Raw genomic sequence first — 18525 nt, 5'->3', positions numbered from 1 at the left:
AGCTTCATCACCCTGTTGATTACATGAAAAAGATAACCATTATCTTACCCGCTCTTTACGCCATCCCCAGTCGTGGGGGGCAGTTCCGTACTATTGAGATTAGATCAGACCGGGCACACCTTCAAACATAATGTCGCCCACCGGTAGCTTGCTAAGAAAACTGGTGTCGAATTCAGATATCAGCGGTCCCGAATTCGTAGAAATAACCAGACCATGGGGGGATATTTTCCGGTTGAGATGTGATTTCTACAGGCTCGCCTTGCCGAGCTGGCCGGAGGTTCTATAATTATACGAAAGGCTCAGCCGAACCTCCCGCCAAGTCTCCCAGTTTATGGGAATTGGCTAGAACAACTGACAGGGTGTGCATACTGATCTGCCCTTGCTTAGGTACCTAGTACTGCATGAACTATCCCCGGCTTGCCCCAGCTGCCCAGTCACCGGGCATAGCCCACTTACAACTACCGCCTTTGGGACATGGGCCCAAGCCACTATCCTTCCTCGCTGTTCTCACTACCAGCCTTATGGCCCCAGATCGGTACTCTTACGTTAGACACCGCGCCTATCCCGCACAATCGCTTTCGGACCCCAACCTTGTTCTTACTCACCTCCTTATTTACAAAGCACCTCCGGAAAGAGAAGGATGTGCCATGTGACAATATAATACATATATTTTTTGGGGCATTTTAGGCGGAAATCTCCGCCTTTCCACTCTCCTCCCTCACGTGGTGTACATGTGGTTTACGGCACATGTCCGTTTGCGCGCCGGCCGCCACCTTCTTTCTTCAATTAACTGATCGCACCCTGCGTCAAACATGAAACATGGAAAATGCAGTTGTTCCATGTAGAAGCTTTTTTCTTCTTACGTCTTTCCCCACCATCTTAGCTTATTGCTATATAGGGCACCCAGCAATGGTCCCAAACCAGATAAGAAAAAAAAATGAATAAAACGGACCTTCCAGCTGAGCTGCAAGTATGAGGCGAGAACGCCGAGGAAACAAAGGATCACGGCACATAGGATGGAGGAGTCTTACGTCTAACCAATCTACGTACGCACATACCAGACCAGGCTCAAACGCACGGAACTTTTCCAACTTGAAACAAAACGCCCCAATGATTCAACCCAAGACCCAACGTGGCGGATCTCGGAATACGACGTTGTTGGTCACTGAACCACCACGAACCCCTACGAAACCCTATGTACATACATATAGCATATGTAAGGTAGATTATAGTAGGATCGCATCATACATAGTAAGTAACAGGTACATGCCTCTATACCAGCATCTAGGGACGCACGTATATGCATGCATGCAAATCATCCCAACCCGCCGCCAATGCCAAATCGAAATCTGGTTCGGTCGCGAAAAGCTAACAGGTAATAATAAGAATAAGCCAATATAAAAACAATGATTTTCAGTCTTTCACTTTGTTGGTAATAGGCAATTACAACACCTCACATATAACCAGGGGGCATATTATAGGGTATCGTTCTCGTAACTACGACTTTTCACCGGTGGCTTATTCATTACCATCCGAAAGAAATCCCCTAAAGCCGGATCAACCACTTCGCCTTTTTTTTTTTATTTTTTCTTTCGCTTTCGCAAGCAAATTACGCGGTTCAACCACCATGATCATGATATGACGTTACAATGTTACAATCTTGTATGAATACGAGAATTTGCCAAGCTCGGTAGGGCAGACAGATGTTATAGGTAGGTAATTAGTTATTAGTATAGGGGTAGATTACTTCGGAAGATTCACAGGATACTATCGCGTCATTATTTGCAAAAACAAGGCAATCGGATTCACTATAGTAGTAGTAGTTCTAGAACCTAGGTAGCAACAGAACAAGCAACAACTAGTAGTGCGTTCGTTGTTTCGCACGCCCCAGCTCTTTTGCGTCCATCTGTGCTTTTATTTTTATTTTCTGCGCCTGTCCAACTACTCCCGACCGCACTCTCCTTTCATTTTTCCGCCTCGATCGTACCTCGTCGTCCCTACTTAGCCCTCTCCTTAAGAACAGGACGACCGCAAAATAAAACAACCCCACCCTCAAAATGGCGCAATGTCAATCTGCCGCCCATACATCGTCCGTCTGCCTCACAACAAAGGGAGGACCAAAGACGGGAAGGGGAAAAAATGGAGTAACAAGAAATCAAATGCCAGTCCTGCCTCTTCTGCTCTTTCTCGCGTCCCCTACTAGTGTACAACGTGGACTAGAGAAAAAAGATCTCCTTCGCCTTTTTCTCTCAAACGACTTCCTTTTTTCCATCTTCTGCGATGACTGCAAACTTTTTTATTCTAGTCTGATATATGTGTGGGTGCCTGGAAGGGGGAGGGGATCTTTTCCTCTATGATGATGCATTAAGCCTGCCTAGTAGAACGTGCCACTAAGACGGGGGAATAGTAGTAGTAATAGAAGAAAAGAAAATAGTAATAAAAAACCAGAACGAGAAACCCCTTAAATGCGAGTGTGAATGATGCGCGAAACGCCGTGAATGTATACTATGCAAGAAAGAACTAATCGTTCTTAGGGGAAGTAGGAGAGCTATGGATCTTGGTTAGCATACTACTATCGATTAATCAAAGGGGGATGTGACATACAACTTCGGGCTAGCACTACCACCAGGGCCAGGTGTCTTAGGAGAGTATCCAGGAGACTGCGAAGATATTAGCATGGAATCGGAAATTTCAGTAACATGGCTAGAACGAACCGTAGGCGAGTACTTGGGACTCGCTGGGGACTGCTGTGCTCCAGCACCCCGGTAGGATGGGCTCGTCGGCGAGTAGTGTATCGGCGAAGTTGGTGAGTAACTGGGCGATACAGGCGAATAAGCTGGCGACGCAGAAGCCGCATGGTGACGAGGGGACGTCGGACTGTATGTCGGACTCGTGGGAGAATAATTCGGTGACGCAGGAGAATTGATATTGGGCGAGGTCGGAGAATAATGCCTCGGGGAGGTCGGTGACGTCGGCGAGTAGTTCGGTGATGTAGGACTGTAAGTCGGGCTGCTAGGGCTCGGGGCTCTAAATCCAGGCGAGCTGGGAGAGAACGATGGTGAAGCTGGACTGAATTGCGGAGAAGCATTGTATTGACCTCCTCCCATTATCGGAGATGTAGGCGAATAGCTGCCACCGGGAGAAGTTGGTGAATAGCCTCCACCATAGCTACTGAATGGAGACGTAGGTGTTGCACCACCAGAGAAAGGACTAGTTGCCCCTGGGCTTCGTCCTCCGTAGGGACTGGCACTACCAAATCCACCATACTCTGTTCCGAATCCTGAAGGCGAGTCGGAGCCGGCCCCAACGATTGGCGAGAAGTTACCCATACCCATTGAAGGTGACGCAAGAGAGATACCGTAACCGGAATCGGCCATCGGAGATCCGGTATCGTAGGGAGTCGCAGCGCCTTCCACTGGGCCATCCTTCATGTTCATGCCGGGCATCAGAGCCAACCTGGAGTTGTCAGAGATGACAGTGTCCAGCATCTTCTGGTCTAGGAATACATCGAGATGACCAGTTCCCATTGGTGCGAGTTGACCAAGCATAACGTTCTCGGATATACCCCTGCAGTCATCAACTTCACCGTGGGCAGCAGCCTCTAGAAGAATCTCGACCGTCTCTTCGAAGGAACATCTCATCAGCGCACCAGTATCAGCTCGGTTGATACCATGACGAGTGACGGCGGAAATAGCACCGCGATATGTCATGACATCAACTAGGAGAGCAAGATGACGCTCGTTGACGTAGGAACCATCAAAAGCCAACACTCTTCGCAACTCATTCAATAGGGCAAGTCGTGCAGCTTCGATACCAAAGACATCCAAAGTTTGCCATAGATCGTTTGTAATTGTGCGTCCGCAATCAACCCCAGGAACTGCAAGGACTTGTCGTAGAGATGTACCTTGAGTGTCGAGATACCATTCCTCACATAGAGGGTTCTCTTTCGCTTGGATTAGGGCGCCGCTCTTGTCTACGGCTATCTTGACTCCCTTGTTTAAGAAAGCTCGCTCGATGCCGCGAATTCCTCGTAAGGTCAAGTTCTCAAGCAGATGTTCACCCAAACGCTTAAGCATCACGTCATCCTCGATCGCCTTATCGCCATCGTCCTTATCTTCTGTCATAGGACGAATTCGGATGACCTGGTTGTCCGCGTTGTTGTCGCTGCAAATGACAGCAAGATCGTTAGGATATTCCTCTCTAAGACGAATAGCCACATCCTCAACGGTAAGTCCCTTATCAAGCATCTTTTGTCGATCCAGAACGAAACGGAGAAGCCATCTTGACTGTCTATCAATCGCTGGCTGACTGTCGTCGGGCAGTAGGAAGTATGATGTAACGAAATCTTCATCAGCCTCGATGTTGGTAGACTCGATATCGGGATCATAGTAAATCTCAGTCATTGCCGTGACAGAGCGGAGATTAGTATGCTCAACTACGCTTCGAAGCGTCTTGGCGTGTTCTTGCGATGTGTCACCATCCAAGTAAACCATCATAGACGGGGTTTTGATGTTGCTCGCGACGTTCAAAATTTCCTTTAATCTGGGTACACCGAGTGTGATATTCTTAGACGAAATACCGGTGAAATGGAACGTGTTGAGCGTCATCTGTGTGGCAGGTTCACCAATGGACTGTGCGGCCAATACACCAACCATCTCGCCAGGGTTCACCATCGACTTAGACCAACGGGTTTCTAGCTCACCCATAACGTGTCGGAAGGCTAGCTTGTTAAGCCGATGGAAGACAGCCAGACGTTTGTACGCTAGTCGAGAACGTAGTAGAGCCTTGAAAAGAAGCGTTGAATTATGATCAGCTTCTTTGGAAACATCATCGGTACCGCGAACCATGATCATGCGGTCCAACAGATCCTTCACCACGGGAATGACATCCTGCGGAGAAAGATTACTGCGCTTGGCATCATCAACCTTGAGAAGTTTCTTCGATGACTCAATAAGCCGACCAATGTTAAGAGGAAGTTGGAAGGCATCCTCTAGCTTTTCGGCCTTGATCTTCAAATTCCGGAGGAAATCACGGTCTTTGCAAATCGCCTCCCACTCCATATCTAGGAGCTCCTGAACGTGCGCGTCACCCACGAGATCTTGACCGTACTCCAATGCTTCAAGCACCGGCGGACGGATACCCTCCATTACATCGAGACGGTAACGGTTCTCGAAATCCACATCCCGCAGAACCCAGTGATCCATTGGCTGTTTCTCAATGTGCATGGCATCGAGACCATCTTCACCGTAGATGAACTGGATGATATCACCAAGTGAGTTACGAACAGTTCCATCATACCGAGCGCAAACATCTTCGAGAGCCTTGACCAGACGACGTTGAATGTAACCAGTCTCGGCTGTCTTGACGGCAGTATCAATGAGACCTTCACGACCAGCCATAGCGTGGAAGAAGAATTCCGAAGGCGTTAGACCACGAAGGTAGGAGTTCTCGACGAAACCACGAGCCTCTGGCGAGTAATCATCCTTGGTGAAATGAGGTAATGTTCGGTATTTGAAGCCGAAAGGAATACGCTTTCCTTCCACGATTTGCTGACCGACAAGGGCACTCATCTGGGAAATGTTGATAGAAGAACCCTTCGAACCAGAACGAGCCATAACCACAGCGTTGTTGAGATCCTTGAGATTGTTTTCAGCGGTGGTACCCGCCTTGTCTCGAGCCGAGTTGAGAGCCTTGGAAACCTTGCTTTCGAATGTTTCTCGGACATTCATACCCGGAAGGGCCTCTAACTTGTTGGTAGTCGCATCTAATGTCAGACTTGCTACCTCGGCTTTTTGCTCGTCAATGTGGACTTGGACGCGCTCAATGGTTCCCTTATCCGGGATGGTATCACCAATTCCGATACTATGACCATTGTGGAAGAGCCAGTAATTAACTACTCGTTGACATCCATTCAAAAAGGCCATAGCACCCTCGGGTCCAAGTTCATTGTAACAAAGGTGGACAATACCACCACTAGCCGCACCAACATTCTTCTTTGTAAGCAGACCAAACAGTAGCTGTCCAGACTGGACAAGCACACCTTCATCCGTGGGCGGGTTCCAAGTACCCCCGGGAGGCTTGGTGTAAAGGCTGATCTCCTTGGGAATGATCATGCTCACAATCTGTTTACCAGTCCAACGAGGTCTTGGTTTGAGAATAGCGGGCCGGGGAATTATACCGTCCCAGCCAGGAACCCAGAGCATGATGTTATAGACTTGTTCTCTTGTCATGAAAACGTCGCGTCGGCACATCTTGTACACACCGGCTAGAGTATCTTGGACAATACCCATCAACGGTCCGTTTCGTTGAGGAGAAACAATGTTGAGGGGAACCAAGCAGAGTGTACGAATTTCAGCTCGCGTCTCCTCGGTCTGGGGTACGTGCAAGTTCATTTCGTCACCATCGAAATCGGCGTTGTACGGAGAAGTAACCGAAAGATTGAGTCGAAACGTGGAAAAGGGCATGACCTTGACTCGGTGTCCCATCATAGATTCCTTGTGTAGAGAGGGTTGACGGTTGAATATGATATAATCACCATCTTGAAGGTGTCGCTCGACCTTCCATCCATACTCAAGGGTAATCTGACCAGCGCGCTTGTGATGCTTCAGATCGATTCTAGTTCCATCGTGCCTGATCACATACTTGGCGCCAGGGTGTTCGTTGGGACCATTCTCGACTAGCTTGTGAAGGCGGTCGACGTTGTAAGGAGTGACCGTTTCGGGATAGGTTAGAGTACGCGCGATACTTCGAGGTACACCAACTTCGTCAAGCGAGATATTGGCATCACCAGTGATGACGGTACGAGCTGAGAAGTCAACCCGCTTTCCCATCAAGTTACCACGTAGTCGGCCTTCTTTGCCCTTTAAACGAGCACGGATGGACTTGACTGGTCGACCACTCTTCTGAAGTGCCTGAGGCTGGCCAGCAATGTCGTTGTCCATCATTGTAGCGACGTGATATTGTAGAAGTTGCCGGAATTCTTCAAGGATATGGGCCGGGGCGCTGGACTCGATGGCGGATTTCACATTGCTGTTCGCACGGATGATATCACCCAACTTGTATGTCAAGTCATCCTCGTTTCTCAGGCCTTGACCGGTGCCGTCCATCGAGATACTGGGTCGAACGGGAGGTGGCGAGATAGGTAGAATCGTGAGAATCATATGGTCTGGTCGTGCATAGCGAGGATCTAGACCCAAGTCGATACAATCCTCGTCGGAGATTTTCTTGAGGATATCAAGACAGTGAGCTGGAGTAAGCTCCTTCTTAGTAGTGGTTTTAACACCGTCCTCGTTGACTTGCTTGTAATTGCCCCAAAGTTGGAGGGCAGTCTGGCGAACGATAGGTTGAATGTTACCACATCCACCATGGCCGACGGCTTTCGGTTTGCTACCTGGCTCGTACTCCTTGTCCTCGTCTTTCGGTACCTCGTTACTGCACACTTTCTTGTCTCGGCAAATGGACCAGACCGCCTGGAAACGCTTTTTCGGATCTCGAATATTCATTGCTGCAGCAAACTCAGGATTACTCTATATTTGGTCAGCATCAACAAGATCCAGGTTAGTCAAGAATTAAGAGCTAGAATGGTACTGACTCTGTCTTCCTTAACCTTGCTGCAGTTCTCACAGACGCATTCCAGGATCTTCTTCGTTTTCTTGATGAAGCCTGGATGGAAAACAGGCACTGCCAATTCGTGATGACCGAAATGGCCAGGGCAGGTAGACATAGGTTGCAAACAAGTAGCACACTTGAATTGGCGGTCGAGGGAGCCAAGACGAGGGTCGTTAAGACCTCCCTCGCGCGGCTTGGTTCGGTTCTCATCCATAGTTTCTGGGTATTGAATTTGCGCGACACTCGCGGCCTTGATTTCCTCGGGGCTCAAGATGCTAAAACGAACCTCTTGGATCGTCTTGAGCGGCGCATCCGAGTGCTCGAACTGAAGATTCGCCATCTTGATTGATTTGCTAGCCAGAAGCTAGACTAAGTTAATTAAATTGGTGAAATAGCAAGTATTCCGATGGTTTGCGTGATTATGATGATACCTCGATTGATTCGCGAGGTAGAAAGAAGTGAAAAGTCGGAGTGAGGGTGACGCGAAAAAAATAGGTGAGGCGCGAAAGAATTCGTTGATTCGTGAATCGTAAAACAGAGAGCGGACGATGTCGGTCGAAATGAAATAATAGAAAAAAAAGTGTTATACACGACCGACCGCGCAGAGAATGATGGAAATTGCCGTCGATATTGGCATTAAGGATGACGCTGGAGGGCCCGTTGCCAACCAGGCCAAAGGCCCGAGTAAGATGATTGGGACCGTGCCAAGGCGCGCGCACGTCGATTGAAGAATCGCGCCGATCGAAAAATCACTATTCGGATGTGAAAGGCAATGTCGAGATGTCGCGGGAGTCAACTCGATGCGATACCCGAGGCGCGTCGTGATGTTCGGTCGACGGTAAGATTGTTGTTGTGGATTGGGAGAAAGACCTTTCCTGGGAAGGAGTTGAGGAAACTAAAGACTAAGGAAAATGAGGCAGAACCGCCACGGCAATGCACTAGTCCGTTTTCGGTACGATACTAAAAAATAAAAGGAAGTAAGTTTCTCCGTGCGGCTGACCGAGTCACAATGGTGGGTCTCTTAAAAATATGTACTCACGTACGTACCTTTGATGTATAGATCTTGTTCCCTCATACAAAGGAATGTCGAGGCTTCTCGTTTGAGATGCAAAGATATATGTATGCAGAACTTAGAAATAGAAAGTTATGGTGAAAGAATTCCTTTTCATGTCAGAATGGGATGAAAAGGTAGAAGTAGAATGTCCCATAGCTATTTAGTTTTTTCCGAAGATACCTGGGTATATGTACACATGTACAGGCCTATCCGATCAGTGAGTCAAGCACGGTGCATACAAACGGCCAATGCGCACCTTCTAAGTTTTTACAGTGTGTGAGCACAGCAGTGAGCACATTATTTCCCCATACCCAGACAGCCAGATAGTGCGAGCCACACAAACAGAATTTAGAGGTGCATCATAGTGCTTATCGGCCAAATTGATCTGCACTTTAAATACAGTGGGTGTTACTTACATCATGGGGATAAACTCGGGGACATTGTGCACTGTATCTGGGTAGGTGGTACCTACCGATCTACCTAAACGTCATATATCCCCTAAAACAGTGCTTAAGGCCCCTGGGCGCATAGAAACCTCACTAAATCAGACGCCACGGATGATACTCTCAAGATTTCTTTTTGATATTAGACTATCGCACTTATTTCTTCCTACCCCTCGTGCCCTTCGCAGGGACTGTTTTCTTAGTTCCAGCGGTCTTTTCCTCGTCGGGAACCTCGCCCTCCTGTGCCTCCCCTAAACTCCGACGGCGCACAGTACCCGTCGATACTGCCACAAATTCTTCCTCACTATCACTCTCGCCAAGGTTGAACAGTACCGGCATCCGAAATCCTGCGCCATCAATTTCCTCATCGTACCCTTTGCTCAGATCCAGAGTCAAGACATCAATATCCTCATCCTCTTGATCCAACCTTCGCTTATTAATCTCTTCCTGCGGGTGAATATCAAATTCGTCCTCTCTTTCGATATACTCCACATTTTCCTCTACCTCCACGAAGTCCGGTGCCAATGCTGACCACCGCTGTGGCGTAGTAACCGACCAAATGTAAATACGACCGGTTTCGAGTCCACACGCGGCTAGTACAGCTCTGTGGGGATGCCATTCGATGACGCCCTGTTCCTCTTTAGGTCCCTCCAGCATTCGAACCAAACTTCCGTGATTTCGTTCCCATATATATAATTCGTGATTGTTATACGTAGACGCTGCCACGTATTCTCCGGTCGCGCTAAAGGTGACGTGATTCCATGAAAGCCTATTGACGACATCTTGGAACTTGTGTTCTAGTGGCATCTGTATCGTATCGGGATCGAGGTCCTCCGCGGAGAGGTTCGGTAGGTGGAAGGTTCTAATGATGCGGTCCTGGGAATTAACTAGCAACTCACGCCCAGAACCCGTCAATCGTAGCGTAGTCACAACAGAACTACATATCTTCTCTGACCATATTATTCCGCGTGTGTTGGCATCTATGATGTTGAAGCGACCTTTGTTTGTGCCTGCAAGTATGTGATCTCCCGCTGCTGTCCAAACCGTCGCCGTGGTCATTTGTTTTGCGTCCTCTTTCGCTTGTTTTTCCTTCGTTGCAGCATCGGCATCGGTATTCGTCCGTTTCGGCGCGGAAGGAAGTGTGTGTTTGGCGTCGCTCGAACCGGTCATGTCGACAAGCGATGGGGCTTCGTCGAATATGGAAGCTACGAATAAGTTGCTATATTGATATTGCGGTCAGCACACGCTAGAAGCCAGGCTATAATTCCCAGGAAAAACTCACTGATTCCATGGATGTAAATCCGCTGTATAGATAGGCGCGCGAAAGCGCACCTCTCGATACCTAGTACCATCCTGTAGATCCCACAGAACAGCTCTCCAGCCTTGACAGGCGGAGAGCAAGTAGCGACCACATCTAGACCAACTAAGTGAAGTTATGGCCGCTCTATGGCCTCTTAACTTCCGCGCCACACCCATGGTCTCGAGATCCCAAACTACTACTGTGCCATCGACGCGACCCGAAGCTAGGCAATCGCCTTTGCGATTGAATCGAAGACATGTTGTATGACCGGATCGGATGGTGTTGGTGATATTCTCGGGATAGTCTTGGAGTAGGTAATCGTCGGACAGTAGCAAATTCATTTTGGCGCGTTCGTGTTCAGTGACTCGGGAAGGGGTATAATCGCGATTGCGACGCGTTTATAGTATGCTGAGGAAGTCACATGCACTCTTTAGAGTAAACTCGGAAATAATAATTTATTTGTGACCGTCAATTCCGATCGTAGTTGCTCTGAAGCTCGCGGCAGTTAAAAAGTATCTGTGTAGCCTTGCAGCTCATCCAGGTAAATCTGCAGGGATCTGTGCAGGGAGTCCCCGCTGATCCCCCACTGTAAACACACCCTAGCGGCTAGGCTTTGTACCTATCTTAGTACCTAATAAAGTTGAGTATAACTCATCTTGATACAACTTCAAGCTATTTTTTTCATCCACTGCAAATAAACGTGGTTTCATATCCTTTTCAAATCAAAATTCGAGAGTTTATATTGTCTCAAAGAGAAATTCTTTGAAGATGGCCAATTCAAGGCAGGATATCCCCTTCGAATAGGTTTCTAGATATAATGTATCTAACACTTACAATCTTAGATTTGAATATGTGAAACAATTCGAGCAAGTCGATAATTTACTACCAAATACTTGGATCGTGGTGCGAATAGACGGCAGAGGGTTCACAAAGTAATACTTCCCAGATATTCAAATTCGTTTCATAGTTCTATTCTGATTTGTTTTGTTGTGGTAGACTATGCGCCAAGTACAATTTCGAGAAACCCAATGACCGTAGAGCTCTTGACCTAATGAACGCTGCCGCTAAAGCGGTGGTGGCTGAACTCCACGATATCACTATCGCATACGGCGTTAGTGATGAGTTTAGGTACAACATCCCCTAAACTCTACTAAACAGTAGAACCTCGTACTGAGTGTTTTCAGCTTCGTTTTTCACAAGACTTGCACCCTTTTTGAAAGGAGGGCTAGGTGAGCCACTCGCGATACTATAATATCTACAAGCATCTTATATGGGAGTGTATAGCAAGATAACCTCGACAATCGTCTCAACATTTACCGCATATTATATCCATCTGTGGTCGACCTATTTCCCAGATACGCCACTATCACCACCGCTTCCTAGCTTTGATGGCCGAGCCGTTTGCTACCCCAGCGTACAGAACTTACGTGATTATATGAGTTGGCGCCAGGTAGACTGTATGTAATTTTCATATGTATCATACCGGTTCATGAGTGCTAACTGGCTAACTGTATAGGCCACATCAACAACTTATACAACACTACTTTCTGGTCGCTGGTCCAATCAGGGGGGATGGATGCGAAGTCTGCTGAGAAATTTCTATCGGTGCGTTATATTTTACTTCTTGATAATACCTAGGTACGGTCTAACTAGTATCTAGGGAACCCTTTCTGCCGACAAGAACGAAATCCTGTTCTCAAAGTTCAAAATTAATTATAATAATGAACCAGAGATTTTCAAAAAGGGAAGCGTAATATATCGAGATGTCAGTTTTACCACCTGAATCATCAGTTATAATTACATGCTGACGATAACTAGTACGAACTCGTCGAACCTGGTAGTCACGATGTAGCAAAGGCAGCCGATGAGCTGGCAGAGCCTGCCAAGCAATCGAAGACACAAGAAGAGGGCGACAGAAAACGGCGTGCGAAAGCTAGGGTGTTAGTCGATCATCTAGATATTATAAAAGATGACTTTTGGGAGAGAAGACCTTGGTTGCTATCCAACAAACCAGGAAAAACCCCCAAGGAGACGTAATGAAAGTTTAGTGTCTTGAATTATTTTCTCTTCTTATGAGGAGCTATCTTTAGTCGCGTATCTCTCGTGCCGTAGTCAACCGGATATATCCGACCCCTAACGGACCCCTGAAGCACCCATACCTGACACCACTGAAGCCACAATGGGAACCGAACGACTGAAGCTTAGAGAAGACGCCGCAGACGAACAAGTTTACAACGGTTTGTCTTATGGCGAAATAGCTGCTCTTACGACTGCCATCGTCATAACCGCTCTCGTCGGTATAATAGTTTATGTGAGAGAATGACATAGGCGGTATAGACCACAACAGGGTCCTCAGTCGTATGAGATGCGTTAAGCAGATTGCCAGTACTAGCATCTTATCGAACGCAAGCATATATGCCCACTCATAGAACTTGCGACGCATCTAGCCATGCCCTCTCGTATCTCCCCAAGGCGAAGCGTCCTCGAGCAAATCTTCTGTAGATCTCTTGTAGCGCATCCCTAGAAAAGCCTGTTCATCCACCAGACGCCTTCAGCTTTCTCTTCTCTTCTTTCCGCTTCCTCCTCGCATCTCTCCTAGCGCGACGTTCTTCCTTCGTCTCCCCAGCCTTAATTCGTTCCCGCTCAGCTTTCTTCACCTTCTTCTTCTCGACCTTTTTCGCAGCCCGTTCCTCCGCCTCCTTCTTCACAAGTTTCTCCGCTTTCCGTCGTCTCTTCTCTTCCCGTCTAGCCTTCCTTTCCCCCTTCGTCTCCTTCTTATCATCCTTCTCATCCCCTGCAGCAGAAGCAACCGGCGTCCCCACACCACTAACAGGAGGCGTCAAAAGTCCGGTAACCGCACCCACCGTGCCTTCCATAACCCCACCCTTAACAAACGACGAGTATAAACCTCGAGTCCCCGTATATTTGCTAGCCGCGCCTTTCGCAGTGATTTTCTCGAGAGCACCGCCTTTTAACGTCTGCTTCATGGTACCAGACTTAGTATCGATGCCCTTAAGCGCTTGATCGAAGGCGTTCAACCACCACGCGTCGATTTTGTGCTCATTCTTCTTACTACCCAACCCTCGTCCCTCGTCGTGTCTCTTGATTAGGATATGGTGCGCGAGTCCCGTATCGTCGCTCGTAGGGTGAAGCGTATGCCCGGAGCCCCGCCAGCCCTGGGCTGTCAGGAGGGCGTGCGCGTTCATCGCCGGAGGTGGGAGGAGTGATTTGTCGGTCGTATATGTATATGCTGTGCCGGATTGACCTTTAAATGTTTAATTAATGTTTCAAGAATACATATTATATTTCTGAATTAGAGTCGATTAGAATTATACTGGAGTTTTGTTATGTTGAAAGTTGAAGGATAAGGAAAAATTTAGTGGATCTACAAAGATTATCACCGATAGTGATTAAGCGCATATATTAATCTCCTTTGTCGCTTATATGCTTTACCACGATTTAGAGTACCCGGTAAATGAATCAAAGTCTGATTATGGGGGTATCTGTTTAACTGAATACCTACTTCTATTTCATGACTCTACAAATATTTCCAGGATATCCTCAAGTTGTAATGAATATATATGTTTCTTCTTATCATTCATATTCTCACTGCATAGTCCTATTGAATCTCTAGCTTGCTGTTGGTTATGCTCTCCTATAGGTGTATCTATACCAACCATACCCTCTTCAACGACCGTACGTCTTATTACCCCTGAACAACAACCCGCGAGCTTTGTTGCTTTGGTGTTGGTGTTGGTGGTTGGTGTTATTGGCCAATGTACCGCATGTTTCGCAGCGGCTACTGTCGTCGCCATGATTGTGGCGGTCGTGGCTGCGGCGGTTGTGGTTGTGCCAAACCTATCTCTTCTGCTCTGCTCCTATGCTTGTTGCCGCCGTCGCGAGGTATATACAGGGTTCCAATAACAACAACATTCCCTATTACCATCATAACACGAGCCCTTAATTAATACCAAAGAAGGGTACTAGGTATCATAAGAAGTCTTCTGTATAATCCTCATACTCAATCATAAATTCGTCCACGTTGAAATTAGAATCCAAACCCTTCTCCACCAGAATTAACCTGCCCGCATCGATATATGCTTCCTTGAAAACAGAATACAATTCAGGACTTTTTCGATAGTGTGGGATGAATAGTTGACTGTCGCCAGTTACCATTGCAACCTTGAGAGCCTGGTAGACCTCCTCGGGCTCCTCGGATAGGTCTACCGACTCACATTGCCCAAAATCGATTAGGTATAGCCCTACGGCTCGATGTTGTGTCCCAGGAGTCCCGGGAGGTCCCTTAGGACCTCTCACTGCCGACGTGCCAAGGACAAATTCGACGTGATCGCCGTTAACACCAGCGCCCCAATGCATAAGAGCATATGCCTTCCCCATTGAGGCTGCTATGTTTGGGGTGTCCAGGCCCAGGCGTTCCATAGACTTCAAGTAAAGAGGGAAATTCCTAAGAGAAAACTTCTCCCTCGTAAATACCCCATCATCTCTTCCGAGGTATGTCCTGGCGAGGCAGTGCTTGTTTGGCGTGCTATCGAGAATATGCTGTACTACACTTGGGTCCAGAGCTGAGGCGTCTTCACGAGGATAGAAGTAGTTGATCAGCGATTCCCGAACGATTTTTGGCAACGGGAGTATGCGTTCCATTTGAACCAGGGTGCCTCGAGTACGACAATCCTCGGGCAACTTAGGTAGGTATTCTCCCCAGAAATCATCGTTTGTGCGATTAACGATGGAGAATAGACGTGGGACTCGGACAGTACTCTCGACCATCTCCCCATATAGACCAAAGGCTTCCAGGACGGCACTGTGTAACGAATATTCCTTTTTTAAACTTGTTCGAAGCCGCTCGTTTCCTCGTCGTTCTTTCTTCATTGCTAGGGCGTGTCCAAGTTGTTCGAACACACTACCTTGGAGGCCTTTACCGATTTCTACGACGACTTGAAGTTCTGGATGGGCTACTGCATGGTGAAAGCGACGAGCGAAGGAAGATTTTATCGAAATAATAGAGTTAGGAGTAAGGGTACGCCTAAGGATAACCTCATGTGGCATCAAATTGAGCTCTGTTGCCATTATGTATTGATGAGACGCATAAGATTCGTCTTGGTCATATTGAGCGGCCATAATGCCGCAAATAATGGGAATAGAAAAGATAACCACATGGGAAAGGGTTTAATGTATCTCCCTTTTGAAAAACAATAACTATATGTATTAGCTTGATGCTATATAGTAGGTACTTAGGTAGGTAGGTAGGTATATGTAAGCCAGCAGTTGGTAGTTGTAAGTTGTTAGATTTATAGCAGAGAGACAGATGGAGAAAGGAAATTTCTCTTTTAAACACGCCCTCTTGGTTAAAGTTAAAACACCAACGTTCCTACCGCTTAGATTAAGCTTGAAAAAAGGTCTCATAATACTGCGCGTATGGCGCGACATTACTATATAAGAGACATAAGTAAACTCTATAGTTACATAATTGTAACACTTACTCCATTTGGCAGTATTTCAAGGCGACGGATCGGACGAATCTTGTTCTTTTCTCACCTAGAACCATTTCCTACTCGTTGGTTAAGCGAAGGAATCTGAAACTGGTAGAAGGCGAAAAGAGGGGTGGGGGTTTGTTGGATCAGGACTTGCCTGTTGTCAGTATCATACTACATGTACCCGTTGGCGGTTGGCATGACTTTAGCGATGCTAGGTTACTTGCTGTTCTTTCCTTTATCCTGTTTCTCCTCTTTTCGAAGAATATTAAGTTAGAGCATGAGATATAATACAAACCTATTCGTTTGGAGCTCCTTCTTTTACACTCTAGTTTTGGTAGCACCGTCTCTCTCATACACTCAAATCTAGTATCATGGTCGAGTTAATTAAGTAAGCCGCTATGATAGCATTGGTCATCCGAACAGTTTGGATTTCCTTTTAGATTTTCGCTACTGCAATGTGTCTAGGCAAGGTAGGTGGGATGAGAGCTGGAAGGAAGGTGTTGATTACTAAGGAGATAGAGAGCGAACTTTCGTGACTTCCAACCGTGGGAAACAAACAAGAAGGGGGGTTGTAGGGGAAAGGTGAAGACAGTTCTCCAGCTGTTTGACGTAGGAAGTACTATTGTATCCACTGATAGGGCTGAACCGGCCGGCGTAGGTACCTACCTACCCACTGTATCTAGCCCCCCACCACTAAATCCGAACCCCGCAGGTGGCCCCTCCACCCCTCCAATAAACGAACTTACGGCGCAAAGATAATGCTTTTGTTTTCATTCTTCATCAGCTACAACATTTTTGTCTTCTTTCTTCCCACACACCCAAAATAAATATTCGGCGTCTACAGTTCTTTTTTCAGGAAGAGTTGTATTAATAGTTATTTCTTGAAGAGTACTTCTATTAATATCCATACGCTCAATTCCTTTCACCAATTGTTCCGAACGGCGACCTTGATTATTTCCCTCCAGCAGCATCTCTTCCGCCGTTCACTTACGCTCTCTAACTACCGAAGCATTGCATATTACAGTAGGTAATCGCCATTCTTTATGTTCAGCCAGAGGGAGACGGCACACTAAATATGAACAATTGCTAGGCGAAAAAATAAAAATCACAATGCTCCGCCGTCCACCGACAACCCTCACCCTCACCGCCGAAGACGTCGCAGCCTACGAGGACGGTCGCTTCGCTGCTGTCGCCGCACAGGCTCAAGCACATTCTCGTCACAACTCCCGGGCGCCGTCGCATCAACCACAACCAACAGCAATGGACACGTCCTCATCATCGCCTACCCCATCCCCACCACAAGCTGCCGATGATGAAGACATGCGGGATGTCGACGTCGAAGAAGGCGATGATGCAAGCGATTCATTCATAACAGAGCCTCGCCGCGCTGCCCGTGAACAGATCCGTGGACGCGAAACATCACCCGGTCAAGCACGCGCCGCATACCTCCAACAATTACGAGCAGCAAGAAACCAACCCGGCGGTGCTAATTCTACCACTACTGCGGCGGCTCCCCCAACTCGAATGCAGCGTATTACAGGAGCAACCCAACAACCCCCTGCGACGAGAATAGCAGGTGCAGGTACTACGACACGCGCCGGCGCGAGCCGACAGGGGAGCACCGAACCTTCTGTTGCTCCGCGTATGATGACAAGAAGTAGAGAGGAAAGAATAGGCATTGCGGGGCCAAATACGGGGTCAGGGACGGGACAAGCCGCGGGGTCGAGAAGACGGTAATGCTAAGAAGCGAAGCTACTTACGACGATATCGAGCAAACCAAATTAAGATACAAGGATATCTCGTCGGTTATTGTCAATAGTCAATCAGGATACAAGAATGCGTTGGCTATGCTGAGTATATCAATAGTAGTAAGTGTTTTTGTTCCTGGTTATTTCAAAATGTTCTCTCTAGGTGGACTCGATTGCTAATACTTGATCCCATAGCAAAGATCTAAGATGGAAGTCCAACCACGAAGTTTTCAGCCCTCACTCTTCACCACAACAGCACTCAGTCACTTCTCCCCACCTAACATTTCAAAAATGTAGCTCCCCCCATGCGCCTCTAATCCCAATATCAAAGTACAGCGAAACCCTCAGATCAAGATATGATTTCTTCCGCCTTACAAGCTTACTATCGTACAACCGCACTGAACACCAGCGTCCCGCTCTGACGGGGCTGCATAATGGCTCTTCTTTGCAATCGTACCAGAAGCGACTTCTTCACTGCTTATAAGTCAAGCGTCTACCTACAAAGTAGGTAGGCTGCCTATTGCATTGCAGGTTGATTTAATGTAGGCGAAGAATCTATCTGGTTGGCTGGGCGGTGGAGACTAGGAAATGATACTTTCGGATATTTAGGGGCGCTGGGGTCTGCTGTGTGATTTTGTTTGTTAGCGTGATTGGGGGTGAGTCTGGGTGGCTGATTGTTAAGCTAATGGCAGAGGTCAGAGGATGTTTATGGTGCTCTGGGACACAACAATGGCAGGCTATCTCTCGTCCTTCCAGCGCTACCTACTCATAACAGACGCCACAACCGAAGCTGCTTCCAACGGATTCAGAATACTACTAGTAAAGCTGAAAACACGGGTTGGCATAAGCGTCTAGGTTAGAAAAGAAACCGAGGATA

The 18525-nt window shown here is 47.4% G+C and overlaps 6 protein-coding genes across 6 annotated transcripts; 2 read left to right on the top strand and 4 right to left on the bottom strand.

Annotated features, from left to right (window-relative positions):
• Positions 1-2520: 2520 nt before the first annotated feature.
• F4822DRAFT_425920 (DNA-directed RNA polymerase II subunit RPB1) lies at positions 2521-7948 on the bottom strand (the record flags this gene model as incomplete). Its single annotated transcript, XM_051460444.1, has 4 exons — positions 2521-2548; positions 2605-2660; positions 2715-7526; positions 7592-7948. 4 exons carry the CDS (start codon positions 7946-7948, stop codon positions 2521-2523), a joined length of 5253 nt encoding a protein of 1750 aa, XP_051318489.1.
• A 1119-nt stretch (positions 7949-9067) lies between these two features.
• Positions 9068-10971, bottom strand: F4822DRAFT_391863 (WD40 repeat-like protein). The gene is made up of 2 exons (XM_051457161.1): positions 10388-10971; positions 9068-10324 (listed from the first exon to the last, which is right to left on the bottom strand). The coding sequence occupies exons 1-2, from the start codon at positions 10744-10746 to the stop codon at positions 9262-9264; spliced, it is 1422 nt and encodes a 473-aa protein (XP_051318488.1). The 5' UTR covers positions 10747-10971; the 3' UTR covers positions 9068-9261.
• Positions 10972-11065: 94 nt separating this feature from the next.
• F4822DRAFT_391862 (tRNA guanylyltransferase) lies at positions 11066-12476 on the top strand. Its single transcript, XM_051457160.1, has 8 exons — positions 11066-11187; positions 11248-11337; positions 11402-11533; positions 11590-11634; positions 11690-11862; positions 11922-12010; positions 12066-12170; positions 12224-12476. Exons 1-8 carry the CDS (start codon positions 11174-11176, stop codon positions 12440-12442), a joined length of 867 nt encoding a protein of 288 aa, XP_051318487.1. The 5' UTR covers positions 11066-11173; the 3' UTR covers positions 12443-12476.
• On the bottom strand, positions 12443-13756 carry F4822DRAFT_391860 (uncharacterized protein). Its single transcript, XM_051457159.1, has one exon. The coding sequence runs from the start codon at positions 13609-13611 to the stop codon at positions 12940-12942; it is 672 nt and encodes a 223-aa protein (XP_051318486.1). The 5' UTR covers positions 13612-13756; the 3' UTR covers positions 12443-12939.
• A 606-nt stretch (positions 13757-14362) lies between these two features.
• Positions 14363-15693, bottom strand: F4822DRAFT_138610 (uncharacterized protein). The gene has a single exon (XM_051452807.1). It carries the CDS (start codon positions 15542-15544, stop codon positions 14396-14398), a length of 1149 nt encoding a protein of 382 aa, XP_051318485.1. The 5' UTR covers positions 15545-15693; the 3' UTR covers positions 14363-14395.
• A 1116-nt stretch (positions 15694-16809) lies between these two features.
• On the top strand, positions 16810-18302 carry F4822DRAFT_138613 (uncharacterized protein). The gene is made up of 3 exons (XM_051452808.1): positions 16810-16923; positions 16991-17768; positions 17844-18302. The coding sequence occupies exon 2, from the start codon at positions 17011-17013 to the stop codon at positions 17635-17637; it is 627 nt and encodes a 208-aa protein (XP_051318484.1). The 5' UTR covers positions 16810-16923; positions 16991-17010; the 3' UTR covers positions 17638-17768; positions 17844-18302.
• The last annotated feature ends 223 nt before the right edge of the window (positions 18303-18525 follow it).

Source organism: Hypoxylon trugodes (genome assembly GCF_022578975.1).
Source record: "Hypoxylon trugodes strain CBS 135444 unplaced genomic scaffold F4822scaffold_2, whole genome shotgun sequence".
Classification (NCBI taxonomy): domain Eukaryota; kingdom Fungi; phylum Ascomycota; class Sordariomycetes; order Xylariales; family Hypoxylaceae; genus Hypoxylon; species Hypoxylon trugodes.
The sequence above is the reverse complement of the archived record's forward strand: the minus strand, read 5'-3'. Positions and strand labels throughout refer to the sequence as shown.